The 13,881-nt window shown below is 51.5% G+C and overlaps 1 protein-coding gene and 1 long non-coding RNA gene across 2 annotated transcripts in view; one reads left to right on the top strand and one right to left on the bottom strand.

The window, feature by feature from the left end:
- Window positions 1-13,881, bottom strand: part of LOC306916647 — a 571,903-nt gene that overhangs the window by 241,052 nt on the left and 316,970 nt on the right. The window lies entirely within an intron of this gene.
- The window catches only part of LOC306916320 (chloride anion exchanger-like), a gene marked incomplete at its 5' end in the record, with an annotated part of 56,510 nt that overhangs the window by 14,185 nt on the left and 28,444 nt on the right, over window positions 1-13,881 (top strand). The window contains 7 exons of the mRNA XM_079494154.1: window positions 910-992; window positions 1,407-1,554; window positions 2,384-2,497; window positions 4,759-4,836; window positions 5,386-5,481; window positions 6,312-6,418; window positions 8,020-8,089. Of these exons, the coding sequence (XP_079350280.1) occupies window positions 910-992; window positions 1,407-1,554; window positions 2,384-2,497; window positions 4,759-4,836; window positions 5,386-5,481; window positions 6,312-6,418; window positions 8,020-8,089 (696 nt within the window). The remainder of the gene's footprint in view (window positions 1-909; window positions 993-1,406; window positions 1,555-2,383; window positions 2,498-4,758; window positions 4,837-5,385; window positions 5,482-6,311; window positions 6,419-8,019; window positions 8,090-13,881) is intronic.

Genomic DNA, 13,881 nt, shown 5'->3' with positions numbered 1-13,881 from the left:
AGAAAGGTCCTTATTGGAGAGGGGTGGGGCCCAGAAAGGTCCTTATTGGAGAGGGGTGGGGCCGAGAAAGGTCCTTATTGGAGAGGGGCGGGGCCGAGAAAGGTCCTTATTGGAGAGGGGTGGGGCCGAGAAAGGCCCTTATTGGAGAGGGGCGGGGCCGAGAAAGGTCCTTATTGGAGAGGGGTGGGGCCGAGAAAGGTCCTTATTGGAGAGGGGTGGGGCCGAGAAAGGTCCTTATTGGAGAGGGGTGGGGCCGAGAAAGGTCCTTATTGGAGAGGGGTGGGGCCGAGAAAGGCCCTTATTGGAGAGGGGTGGGGCCGAGAAAGGCCCTTATTGGAGAGGGGTGGGGCCGAGAAAGGTCCTTATTGGAGAGGGGTGGGGCCTAGAAAGGTCCTTATTGGAGAGGGGTGGGGCCGAGAAAGGCCCTTATTGGAGAGGGGTGGGGCCGAGAAAGGTCCTTATTGGAGAGGGGTGGGGCCGAGAAAGGTCCTTATTGGAGAGGGGTGGGGCCGAGAAAGGTCCTTATTGGAGAGGGGTGGGGCCGAGAAAGGTCCTTATTGGAGAGGGGTGGGGCCGAGAAAGGCCCTTATTGGAGAGGGGTGGGGCCCAGAAAGGTCCTTATTGGAGAGGGGTGGGGCCCAGAAAGGCCCTTATTGGAGAGGGGTGGGGCCGAGAAAGGCCCTTATTGGAGAGGGGTGGGGCCGAGAAAGGCCCTTATTGGAGAGGGGTGGGGCCGAGAAAGGTCCTTATTGGAGAGGGGTGGGGCCGAGAAAGGTCCTTATTGGAGAGGGGTGGGGCCGAGAAAGGTCCTTATTGGAGAGGGGTGGGGCCGAGAAAGGTCCTTATTGGAGAGGGGCGGGGCCGAGAAAGGTCCTTATTCATTGGATTGCTTTTTTCCCGTTCCCACAGACCATCATAGCGTGCGGAGTGTCGTATGGCTTCAACTTTGAGGAGAGATTTGAAGTTGCTGTCGTTGGTAAAATGGTTAGTGGGTAAGCATATTAAACCACTCCACTTTCCATCTATTGATTAAAAACATTTATAGCATTTATAGTGATTCATCTATTTATGATGAATTGCTTGTTATAGTAAATGGGCAGTGGCTCCAGAGGCATAGTGGCCAGGAGGGGTTCGTTAAAAACATATATATATTCAAAGCTTTGCACTACATTTTTATGATTTTTTAAAAATAGCAGAGCAGTGCCGCGCTACGAGCTTGTAGATCTGCTATTTTTCAATAGCTAAAGTATAACATAATGCTGAAAACAACCAAAAGGGGTTCCCGCCCAGAATGGGTTAATTAATCTCTGTAAAGAGCTTGGGACAACAGCGCCATCTATCTAAATGCACCATTTATAGACAGTATGGAGTGAAGGTGAACCACGTGTTGGGTCTGCATGTTCCAGGTATGAGTCTCCCATAGCGCCCAGCGTGCAGGTCTTCCAGGAGGGGGCGGTAGAGACCTTCGCCATCGCCATCGTGGGTTTCTCCGTGGCCTTCTCTGTGGCCAAGGTGTACGCTATCCGCAATGATTACATCATCGACGGGAACCAGGTGAGTGACATCAGCAATGATTACATCATCGACGGTCCATCCTGGGCCATGGCTCAGTGGTCCAGGCACCTGGGCTGGTAATCCAGTCTGGCAGTGTGCCGCGCGTTCGACTCCCGATCCCGACGGCCTTTACTGCATGTCACCCCCCCCCCCCCCCATCTCTCTCCCCATTTCCTGACAGCCTACTGTCTGTCCCTCCATAAAAAATATAACATAAAGGCGAACGCCACAAAAAAACAACAAACTAAAAAAATGCCTTGTGTCGGGCCCCCGCTGGCCTAGTGGTCCAGGCGCGTCATGTCACATATAGGCTCTGGCCTGACAGCTCGTCGCGTGTTCGAGTCCCGTTCATGACGAGCTGCTTTGCTGCGTGTCTCTCCCCTTCTCTCCCCCCCTCTTTCCTGACAGTCTTCACTTAAAGGGGCATTCCACTCATTTTCAACATTTTACTATGTCATTAATATACCTTAGAGCTGTTGTGTGGAAATAATAAAAAGGTCCCCCCCATTCTGTGTTTCCTAGAACTAGAGGTCTGAAAAAAATCATTAACATGGTGAAACACATCTTGATGACGTCATCAAGATGTGTTTCACCATGTTAATGATTTTTTTCATACTTACAGTTCTAGGAAACACAGAATGGGGGGACTTTTTTATTATTTCCACACAACAGCTCTAAGGTATATTAATGACATAGTAAAATGTTGAAAATGAGTGGAATGCCCCTTTAAAGGCAGAAAAGCCACAAAAGAAACCTCGTCTTTAAAAATGACTCATTGTGCCGTTAGTTTAAGACGGTGACATGTGTTTCATCCACTTCTCCATCACAGGAGCTCATTGCGTTCGGGGTCAGCAACATCTTCGGCGCCACCTTCAGGTCGTTTGCCGCCAGCACTGCTCTCTCCAGGACGGCTGTGCAGGAGAGCTCTGGAGGGAAGACACAGGTGAAAATATCCTTCCACTGTTTACTGGAAATACCATCCTACTTTTACTGGTCATTATAATGGAAATACCATCCTACTTTTACTGGTCATTATAATGGAAATACCATCCTACTTTTACTGGTCATTATAATGGAAATACCATCCTACTTTTACTGGTCATTATAATGGAAATACCATCCTACTTTTACTGGTCATTATAATGGAAATACCATCCTACTTTTACTGGTCATTATAATGGAAATACCATCCTACTTTTACTGGTCATTATAATGGAAATACCATCCTACTTTTACTGGTCATTATAATGGAAATACCATCCTACTTTTACTGGTCATTATAATGGAAATACCATCCTACTTTTACTGGTCATTATAATGGAAATACCATCCTACTTTTACTGGCCATCATAGAGCACCGAAGTCTGGCGTCAATATCGCTAGAGGGCGCTATAAGTCCACGGGTTCATGTACTTTTTATTTATATTGTGATCCCCATAGGGGGGGGATTTTAGATCGCCTCATATAAGAACTGTGTTTGAAAAATAAACATCCAGGCCGTTTCACTCATATGGATATGAAGAATCAACTGACTGAGAGAAAACGCTATTGTTACTGCTACTGAATTAGTTACATTTTCACTAGAAACAGACAGTATCAAATATGAGTGACTGACTGTCGTAAACGATACAGAGACACCTCCCTGACAATATAACGATACAGAGACACCTCCCTGACAATATAACGATACAGAGACACCTCCCTGACAATATAACGATACAGAGACACCTCCCCGACAATATAACGATACAGAGACACCTCCCTGACAATATAACGATACAGAGACACCTCCCTGACAATATAACGATACAGAGACACCTCCCTGAGAATATAACGATACAGAGACACCTCCCTGACAATATAACGATACAGAGACACCTCCCTGACAATATAACGATACAGAGACACCTCCCCGACAATATAACGATACAGAGACACCTCCCTGACAATATAACGATACAGAGACACCTCCCTGACAATATAACGATACAGAGACACCCCCCTGAGAATATAACGATACAGAGACACCTCCCTGACAATATAACGATACAGAGACACCTCCCTGACAATATAACGATACAGAGACACCTCCCTGACAATATAACGATACAGAGACACCTCCCTGACAATATAACGATACAGAGACACCTCCCTGACAATATAACGATACAGAGACACCTCCCTGACAATATAACGATACAGAGACACCTCCCTGACAATATAACGATACAGAGACACCTCCCTGAGAATATCACCCAGACAGTTTGACAGACAGTTCTCTATAGAGAAAAACTTCCGCGAACCCCTTAGGGTCCCCCCAGGGGACGAGCGAGTGAAGTCAGAAGTCACTCGCTCGTCCCCTCGATTCCCCTGGTTCAGGAAAGTAATTTCTCTATGGAGAATAACATGGGCTCATCTTAACATCGTTTCATATAAGCGTCTCTGCATTATTGTCAGGGAGGTGTCTCTGTATGAATAAGTCTGTTTCTAGTGAAAATGTAACTAATTCAGTAGCAGTAACAATAGCGTTTTCTCTCAGTCAGTTGATTCTTCATATCCATATGAGTGAAGCGGCCTGGATCATTTTTCAACCACAGTTCTTATATGAGGCGATCTAAGATCCCCACTATGGGGATTACAATGCAAATAAAACACAGTTCTTATATGAGGCGATCTAAAATCCCCCCTATTGGGATTACAATGCAAATAAAACCCAGTTCTTATATGAGGCGATCTAAGATCCCCCCTATGGGGATCACAATGCAAATAAAAAGTACATGAACCCGTGGATTTGCACCCTCTACCGATATTGACGCCAGGACTTCGGCGCTCTATACTGGAAATATCATCCTACTTTTATATCCTACTATTATACTGCTAGGATGTCTTCACTCCAAAAGAGATTTTATGATCCTCTCTCTTCATACAGTAGTTTAATTTTACAATGCATTTTATATCATACAGTAGGTCTACTACTGTTTTATATCATACAGTAGGTCTACTACTGTTTTATATCATACAGTAGGTCTACTACTGTTTTATATCATACAGTAGGTCTACTACTGTTTTATATCATACAGTAGGTCTACTACTGTTTTATATCATACAGTAGGTCTACTACTGTTTCCTCGCGTCGTATCATTTTATGGCAATGTGTGAAAATTCTCATAAGGTTTTTATATTTTTATTTCTTTACAACTGCAGGTTGCAGGGCTGATCTCGGCACTGATGGCCATGATCGTCACCGTAGCGCTGGGCTTCCTGCTGGAGCCTCTGCCCAGGGTGAGACCAGTGGTGGAACCTCTGTGACCTTTGTGTCAGTGCTGTGGTCATCATCGTAACCTTTGACCTCTGTGTTCCAGTCAGTGCTGTGGTCATCATCGTAACCTTTGACCTCTGTGTTCCAGTCAGTGCTGTGGTCATCACGTAACCTTTGACCTCTGTTTTCCAGTCAGTGCTGTGGTCATCACGTAACCTTTGACCTCTGTGTTCCAGTCAGTGCTTTAGTCATCACCGTAACCTTTGACCTCTGTGTTCCAGTCAGTGCTGTGGTCATCACCGTAACCTTTGACCTCTGTGTTCCAGTCAGTGCTGTGGTCAATCATAACCTTTGACCTCTGTGTTCCAGTCAGTGCTGGGTGCCTTGGTGGTCGTAACCTTTGACCTCTGTGTGTCCAGTCGGTGCTGGGTGCCTTGGTCATCGTAACCTTTGACCTCTGTGTTCCAGTCGGTGCTGGGTGCCTTGGTCATCGTAACCTTTGACCTCTGTGTTCCAGTCAGTACTGGGTGCCTTGGTGGTCATCACCGTAACCTTTGACCTCTGTGTTCCAGTCAGTGCTGGGTGCCTTGGTGGTCGTCAACCTGAAGGGAATGCTGCTGCAGGTCCGAGACGTCCCGTACCTCTGGACGAGGGACAAACCAGACTGTGTAAGAGATGTCACGTTAAGACCTGTTAATGTTGTTAGATTGAATTCTGTACACAACCCTACACCAATTGAACCCCTTCAATTTCACTGCTGCTTTCAAACCCTACACAAAAAACAAAAACAAAAAAAATCCAAGGAACACGTTATTCCAATCAGGCACCCCGGCTGGTCAGGGGGGAGGTGCAACAGATGGTGTCACACCTTTCTTCCATCCTCTCTCCATCAGGTGGTGTGGTCAGTAACCTCTCCTCTCCATCAGGTGGTGTGGTCAGTAACCTCTCCTCTCTCTCCATCAGGTGGTGTGGTCAGTAACCTCTCCTCTCCATCAGGTGGTGTGGTCAGTAACCTCTCCTCTCCTCTCCAGGTGGTGTGGTCAGTAACCTCTCCTCTCCATCAGGTGGTGTGGTCAGTAACCTCTCCTCTCCATCAGGTGGTGTGGTCAGTAACCTCTCCTCTCCTCTCCATCAGGTGGTGTGGTCAGTAACCTCTCCTCTCCTCTCCATCAGGTGGTGTGGTCAGTAACCTCTCCTCTCCAGGTGGTGTGGTCAGTAACCTCTCCTCTCCTCTCCATCAGGTGGTGTGGTCAGTAATCTCTCCTTCTCTCTCTCCATCAGGTGGTGTGGTCAGTAACCTCTCCTCTCTCTCCATCAGGTGGTGTGGTCAGTAACCTCTCCTCTCTCTCCATCAGGTGGTGTGGTCAGTAACCTCTCCTCTCCATCAGGTGGTGTGGTCAGTAATCTCTCCTTCTCTCTCTCCATCAGGTGGTGTGGTCAGTAACCTCTCCTCTCTCCATCAGGTGGTGTGTTCAGTAACCTCTCCTCTCCTCTCCAGGTGGTGTGGACGGTGACCTGCCTGGCGTCCATCCTCCTGGGCTTGGACCTGGGGCTGGCCGTGGGCGTGGGAGTGGAGCTCCTCACTGTGGTCTTCAGGGCTCAGTTGTAAGAAAACATCATCACATCATCCTTTCTGTTTGTCCCCCCCGCGGTGCTCCATATCCTGGCTAACATCCTTTCTGTTTGTCCAGTCCTGGTGCTCCATATCCTGGCTAACATCCTTTCTGTTTGTCCAGTCTCTGGTGCTCCATATCCTGGCTAACATCCTTTCTGTTTGTCCCCCCCACGGTGCTCCATATCCTGGCTAACATCCTTTCTGTTTGTCCAGTCCTCGGTGCTCCATATCCTGGCTAACATCCTTTCTGTTTGTCCACCCCTGGTGCTCCATATCCTGGCTAACATCCTTTCTGTTTGTCCAGTCTCTGGTGCTCCATATCCTGGCTAACATCCTTTCTGTTTGTCCAGTCCCTGGTGCTCCATATCCTGGCTAACATCCTTTCTGTTTGTCCCCCCTCGGTGCTCCATATCCTGGCTAACATCCTTTCTGTTTGTCCCCCCCTCGGTGCTCCATATCCTGGCTAACATCCTTTCTGTTTGTCCAGTCTCTGGTGCTCCATATCCTGGCTGACATCCTTTCTGTTTGTCCAGTCTCTGGTGCTCCATATCCTGGCTAACATCCTTTCTGTTTGCCCCCCCCCCCCTGGTGCTCCATATCCTGGCTAACATCCTTTCTGTTTGTCCAGTCCTTGGTGCTCCATATCCTGGCTAACATCCTTTCTGTTTGTCCAGTCCTTGGTGCTCCATATCCTGGCTAACATCCTTTCTGTTTGTCCAGTCTCTGGTGCTCCATATCCTGGCTAACATCCTTTCTGTTTGTCCAGTCCTGGTGCTCCATATCCTGGCTAACATCCTTTCTGTTTGTCCAGTCTCTGGTGCTCCATATCCTGGCTAACATCCTTTCTGTTTGTCCCCCCCTCGGTGCTCCATATCCTGGCTAACATCCTTTCTGTTTGTCCAGTCTCTGGTGCTCCATATCCTGGCTAACATCCTTTCTGTTTGTCCAGTCTCTGGTGCTCCATATCCTGGCTAACATCCTTTCTGTTTGTCCACCCCTGGTGCTCCATATCCTGGCTAACATCCTTTCTGTTTGTCCAGTCCCTGGTGCTCCATATCCTGGCTAACATCCTTTATGTTTGTCCCCCCCACGGTGCTCCATATCCTGGCTAACATCCTTTCTGTTTGTCCAGTCTCTGGTGCTCCATATCCTGGCTAACATCCTTTATGTTTGTCCCCCCCACGGTGCTCCATATCCTGGCTAACATCCTTTCTGTTTGTCCAGTCTCTGGTGCTCCATATCCTGGCTAACATCCTTTCTGTTTGTCCAGTCCTGGTGCTCCATATCCTGGCTAACATCCTTTCTGTTTGTCCCCCCCGCGGTGCTCCATATCCTGGCTAACATCCTTTCTGTTTGTCCAGTCTCTGGTGCTCCATATCCTGGCTAACATCCTTTCTGTTTGTCCCCCCCGCGGTGCTCCATATCCTGGCTAACATCCTTTCTGTTTGTCCAGTCTCTGGTGCTCCATATCCTGGCTAACATCCTTTCTGTTTGTCCAGTCTCTGGTGCTCCATATCCTGGCTAACATCCTTTCTGTTTGTCCAGTCCTCGGTGCTCCATATCCTGGCTAACATCCTTTCTGTTTGTCCAGCCCACGGTGCTCCGTCCTGGCTAACATCACCGGCACGGACCTCTACAGGGACCGGAAGGATTACACATCTGTAAGATACGACAAAAAAAACAACATATACATTCAAAATGATCGTTACTTACTGTACAAAAAGAAAAAGGTACATTTACAAAGGGTCCCATGTCTTGTGATTTAATCTCCACTTTATTGTACTCTACTTATTGTGTACTTTTAACCCCCTTTTAATTGTCCTGTACATGAACTGTCACTGCATGGCAGTTAATTTACTCTTATATTCTTATATAAATATTTCCCCAACATTTTTTAAATGACTGCCTTGAGCTCCTAATCAACCGCGTCACCACCACTCACCAGACTGCCTTGAGCTCCTAATCAACCCCGCGTCACCACCACTCACCAGACTGCCTTGAGCTCCTAATCAACCCCGCGTCACCACCACTCACCAGACTGCCTTGAGCTCCTAATCAACCCCGCGTCACCACCACTCACCAGACTGCCTTGAGCTCCTAATCAACCCCGCGTCACCACCACTCACCAGACTGCCTTGAGCTCCTAATCAACCCCGCGTCACCACCACTCACCAGACTGAGCTCCTAATCAACCCCGCGTCACCACCACTCACCAGACTGAGCTCCTAATCAACCCTGCGTCACCACCACTCACCAGACTGAGCTCCTAATCAACCCCTCGTCACCACCACTCACCAGACTGAGCTCCTAATCAACCCTGCGTCACCACCACTCACCAGACTTTGAGCTCCTAATCAACCCCGCGTCACCACCACTCACCAGACTCTCCTAATCAACCCCGCGTCACCACCACTGAGCTCCTAATCAACCCCGCGTCACCACCACTCACCAGACTCTCCTAATCAACCCCGCGTCACCACCACTCACCAGACTCTCCTAATCAACCCCGCGTCACCACCACTCACCAGACTTTGAGCTCCTAATCAACCCCGCGTCACCACCACTCACCAGACTCTCCTAATCAACCCCGCGTCACCACCACTGAGCTCCTAATCAACCCCGCGTCACCACCACTCACCAGACTGAGCTCCTAATCAACCCTGCGTCACCACCACTCACCAGACTTTGAGCTCCTAATCAACCCCGCGTCACCACCACTCACCAGACTCTCCTAATCAACCCCGCGTCACCACCACTGAGCTCCTAATCAACCCCGCGTCACCACCACTCACCAGACTCTCCTAATCAACCCCGCGTCACCACCACTGAGCTCCTAATCAACCTTGCGTCACCACCACTCACCAGACTGAGCTCCTAATCAACCCCGCGTCACCACCACTCACCAGCCTTGAGCTCCTAATCAACCCCGCGTCACCACCACTCACCAGCCTTGAGCTCCTAATCAACCCCGCGTCACCACCACTCACCAGACAGCTCCTAATCAACCCTGCGTCACCACCACTCACCAGACAGCTCCTAATCAACCCTGCGTCACCACCACTCACCAGCCTTGAGCTCCTAATCAACCCCGCGTCACCACCACTCACCAGACTCTCCTAATCAACCCCGCGTCACCACCACCCACCAGACTGAGCTCCTAATCAACCTTGCGTCACCACCACTCACCAGACTGAGCTCCTAATCAACCTTGCGTCACCACCACTCACCAGACTGAGCTCCTAATCAACCCCGCGTCACCACCACTCACCAGACAGCTCCTAATCAACCCCGCGTCACCACCACTCACCAGACAGCTCCTAATCAACCCCGCGTCACCACCACTCCTCCTAATCAACCCTGCGTCACCACCACTCACCAGACTCTCCTAATCAACCCCGCGTCACCACCACTCACCAGACAGCTCCTAATCAACCCCGCGTCACCACCACTCACCAGACAGCTCCTAATCAACCCCGCGTCACCACCACTCACCAGACAGCTCCTAATCAACCCCGCGTCACCACCACTCCTCCTAATCAACCCTGCGTCACCACCACTCACCAGACAGCTCCTAATCAACCCCGCGTCACCACCACTCCTCCTAATCAACCCTGCGTCACCACCACTCACCAGACTCTCCTAATCAACCTTGCGTCACCACCACTCACCAGACTCTCCTAATCAACCCCGCGTCACCACCACTCACCAGACTCTCCTAATCAACCCCGCGTCACCACCACTCACCAGACTGTCTCCTAATCAACCCTGCGTCACCACCACTCACCAGACTGTCTCCTAATCAACCCTGCGTCACCACCACTCACCAGACTGAGCTCCTAATCAACCCCGCGTCACCACCACTCACCAGACTCCTAATCAACCCTGCGTCACCACCACTCACCAGACTCCTAATCAACCCTGCGTCACCACCACTCACCAGCTCCTAATCAACCCCGCGTCACCACCACTCACCAGACTCTCCTAATCAACCCCGCGTCACCACCACTCACCAGACTGAGCTCCTAATCAACCCTGCGTCACCACCACTCACCAGACTGAGCTCCTAATCAACCCTGCGTCACCACCACTCACCAGACTCTCCTAATCAACCCCGCGTCACCACCACTCACCAGACTCCTAATCAACCCTGCGTCACCACCACTCACCAGACTCCTAATCAACCCCGCGTCACCACCACTCACCAGACTCCTAATCAACCCTGCGTCACCACCACTCACCAGACTCCTAATCAACCCCGCGTCACCACCACTCACCAGACTCTCCTAATCAACCCCGCGTCACCACCACTCACCAGCTCCTAATCAACCCTGCGTCACCACCACTCACCAGCTCCTAATCAACCCCGCGTCACCACCACTCACCAGCTCCTAATCAACCCTGCGTCACCACCACTCACCAGACTCTCCTAATCAACCCCGCGTCACCACCACTCACCAGACTCCTAATCAACCCTGCGTCACCACCACTCACCAGACTCCTAATCAACCCTGCGTCACCACCACTCACCAGCTCCTAATCAACCCCGCGTCACCACCACTCACCAGACTCTCCTAATCAACCCCGCGTCACCACCACTCACCAGCTCCTAATCAACCCTGCGTCACCACCACTCACCAGACTCCTAATCAACCCCGCGTCACCACCACTCACCAGACTCCTAATCAACCCTGCGTAACCACCACTCACCAGACTCCTAATCAACCCCGCGTCACCACCACTCACCAGACTCCTAATCAACCCTGCGTCACCACCACTCACCAGACTCCTAATCAACCCCGCGTCACCACCACTCACCAGACTCTCCTAATCAACCCCGCGTCACCACCACTCACCAGCTCCTAATCAACCCTGCGTCACCACCACTCACCAGCTCCTAATCAACCCCGCGTCACCACCACTCACCAGCTCCTAATCAACCCCGCATCACCACCACTCACCAGCTCCTAATCAACCCTGCGTCACCACCACTCACCAGACTCCTAATCAACCCTGCGTCACCACCACTCACCAGACTCCTAATCAACCCTGCGTCACCACCACTCACCAGACTCCTAATCAACCCCGCGTCACCACCACTCACCAGCTCCTAATCAACCCCGCGTCACCACCACTCACCAGACAGCTCCTAATCAACCCCGCGTCACCACCACTCCTCCTAATCAACCCTGCGTCACCACCACTCACCAGACTCTCCTAATCAACCCCGCGTCACCACCACTCACCAGACAGCTCCTAATCAACCCCGCGTCACCACCACTCACCAGACAGCTCCTAATCAACCCCGCGTCACCACCACTCACCAGACAGCTCCTAATCAACCCCGCGTCACCACCACTCCTCCTAATCAACCCTGCGTCACCACCACTCACCAGACAGCTCCTAATCAACCCCGCGTCACCACCACTCACCAGACAGCTCCTAATCAACCCCGCGTCACCACCACTCCTCCTAATCAACCCTGCGTCACCACCACTCACCAGACTCTCCTAATCAACCTTGCGTCACCACCACTCACCAGACTCTCCTAATCAACCCCGCGTCACCACCACTCACCAGACTCTCCTAATCAACCCCGCGTCACCACCACTCACCAGACTGTCTCCTAATCAACCCTGCGTCACCACCACTCACCAGACTGTCTCCTAATCAACCCCGCGTCACCACCACTCACCAGACTGTCTCCTAATCAACCCTGCGTCACCACCACTCACCAGACTGAGCTCCTAATCAACCCCGCGTCACCACCACTCACCAGACTCCTAATCAACCCTGCGTCACCACCACTCACCAGACTCCTAATCAACCCTGCGTCACCACCACTCACCAGACTCCTAATCAACCCCGCGTCACCACCACTCACCAGACTCTCCTAATCAACCCCGCGTCACCACCACTCACCAGACTGTCTCCTAATCAACCCTGCGTCACCACCACTCACCAGACTGAGCTCCTAATCAACCCCGCGTCACCACCACTCACCAGACTCCTAATCAACCCTGCGTCACCACCACTCACCAGACTCCTAATCAACCCTGCGTCACCACCACTCACCAGCTCCTAATCAACCCCGCGTCACCACCACTCACCAGACTCTCCTAATCAACCCCGCGTCACCACCACTCACCAGACTCTCCTAATCAACCCCGCGTCACCACCACTCACCAGCTCCTAATCAACCCTGCGTCACCACCACTCACCAGACTGAGCTCCTAATCAACCCCGCGTCACCACCACTCACCAGACTCCTAATCAACCCTGCGTCACCACCACTCACCAGACTCCTAATCAACCCCGCGTCACCACCACTCACCAGACTCCTAATCAACCCCGCGTCACCACCACTCACCAGACTCTCCTAATCAACCCCGCGTCACCACCACTCACCAGCTCCTAATCAACCCTGCGTCACCACCACTCACCAGCTCCTAATCAACCCCGCGTCACCACCACTCACCAGCTCCTAATCAACCCCGCGTCACCACCACTCACCAGCTCCTAATCAACCCTGCGTCACCACCACTCACCAGACTCCTAATCAACCCTGCGTCACCACCACTCACCAGACTCCTAATCAACCCCGCGTCACCACCACTCACCAGACTCCTAATCAACCCTGCGTCACCACCACTCACCAGACTCCTAATCAACCCTGCGTCACCACCACTCACCAGCTCCTAATCAACCCCGCGTCACCACCACTCACCAGCTCCTAATCAACCCCGCGTCACCACCACTCACCAGCTCCTAATCAACCCCGCGTCACCACCACTCACCAGACAGCTCCTAATCAACCCTGCGTCACCACCACTCACCAGACAGCTCCTAATCAACCCTGCGTCACCACCACTCACCAGACAGCTCCTAATCAACCCCGCGTCACCACCACTCACCAGACTCCTAATCAACCCCGCGTCACCACCACTCACCAGACCTCCTAATCAACCCCGCGTCACCACCACTCACCAGACTCTCCTAATCAACCCAGCGTCACCACCACTCACCAGCTCCTAATCAACCCTGCGTCACCACCACTCACCAGACAGCTCCTAATCAACCCTGCGTCACCACCACTCACCAGACAGCTCCTAATCAACCCCGCGTCACCACCACTCACCAGACAGCTCCTAATCAACCCCGCGTCACCACCACTCACCAGACAGCTCCTAATCAACCCTGCGTCACCACCACTCACCAGACAGCTCCTAATCAACCCCGCGTCACCACCACTCACCAGACAGCTCCTAATCAACCCCGCGTCACCACCACTCACCAGACAGCTCCTAATCAACCCTGCGTCACCACCACTCACCAGACAGCTCCTAATCAACCCTGCGTCACCACCACTCACCAGACAGCTCCTAATCAACCCCGCGTCACCACCACTCACCAGACTCCTAATCAACCCCGCGTCACCACCACTCACCAGACAGCT

Source organism: Electrona antarctica (assembly GCF_951216825.1).
Source record: "Electrona antarctica genome assembly, chromosome: 23".
Taxonomy (NCBI): domain Eukaryota; kingdom Metazoa; phylum Chordata; class Actinopteri; order Myctophiformes; family Myctophidae; genus Electrona; species Electrona antarctica.
The sequence above is the reverse complement of the archived record's forward strand: the minus strand, read 5'-3'. Positions and strand labels throughout refer to the sequence as shown.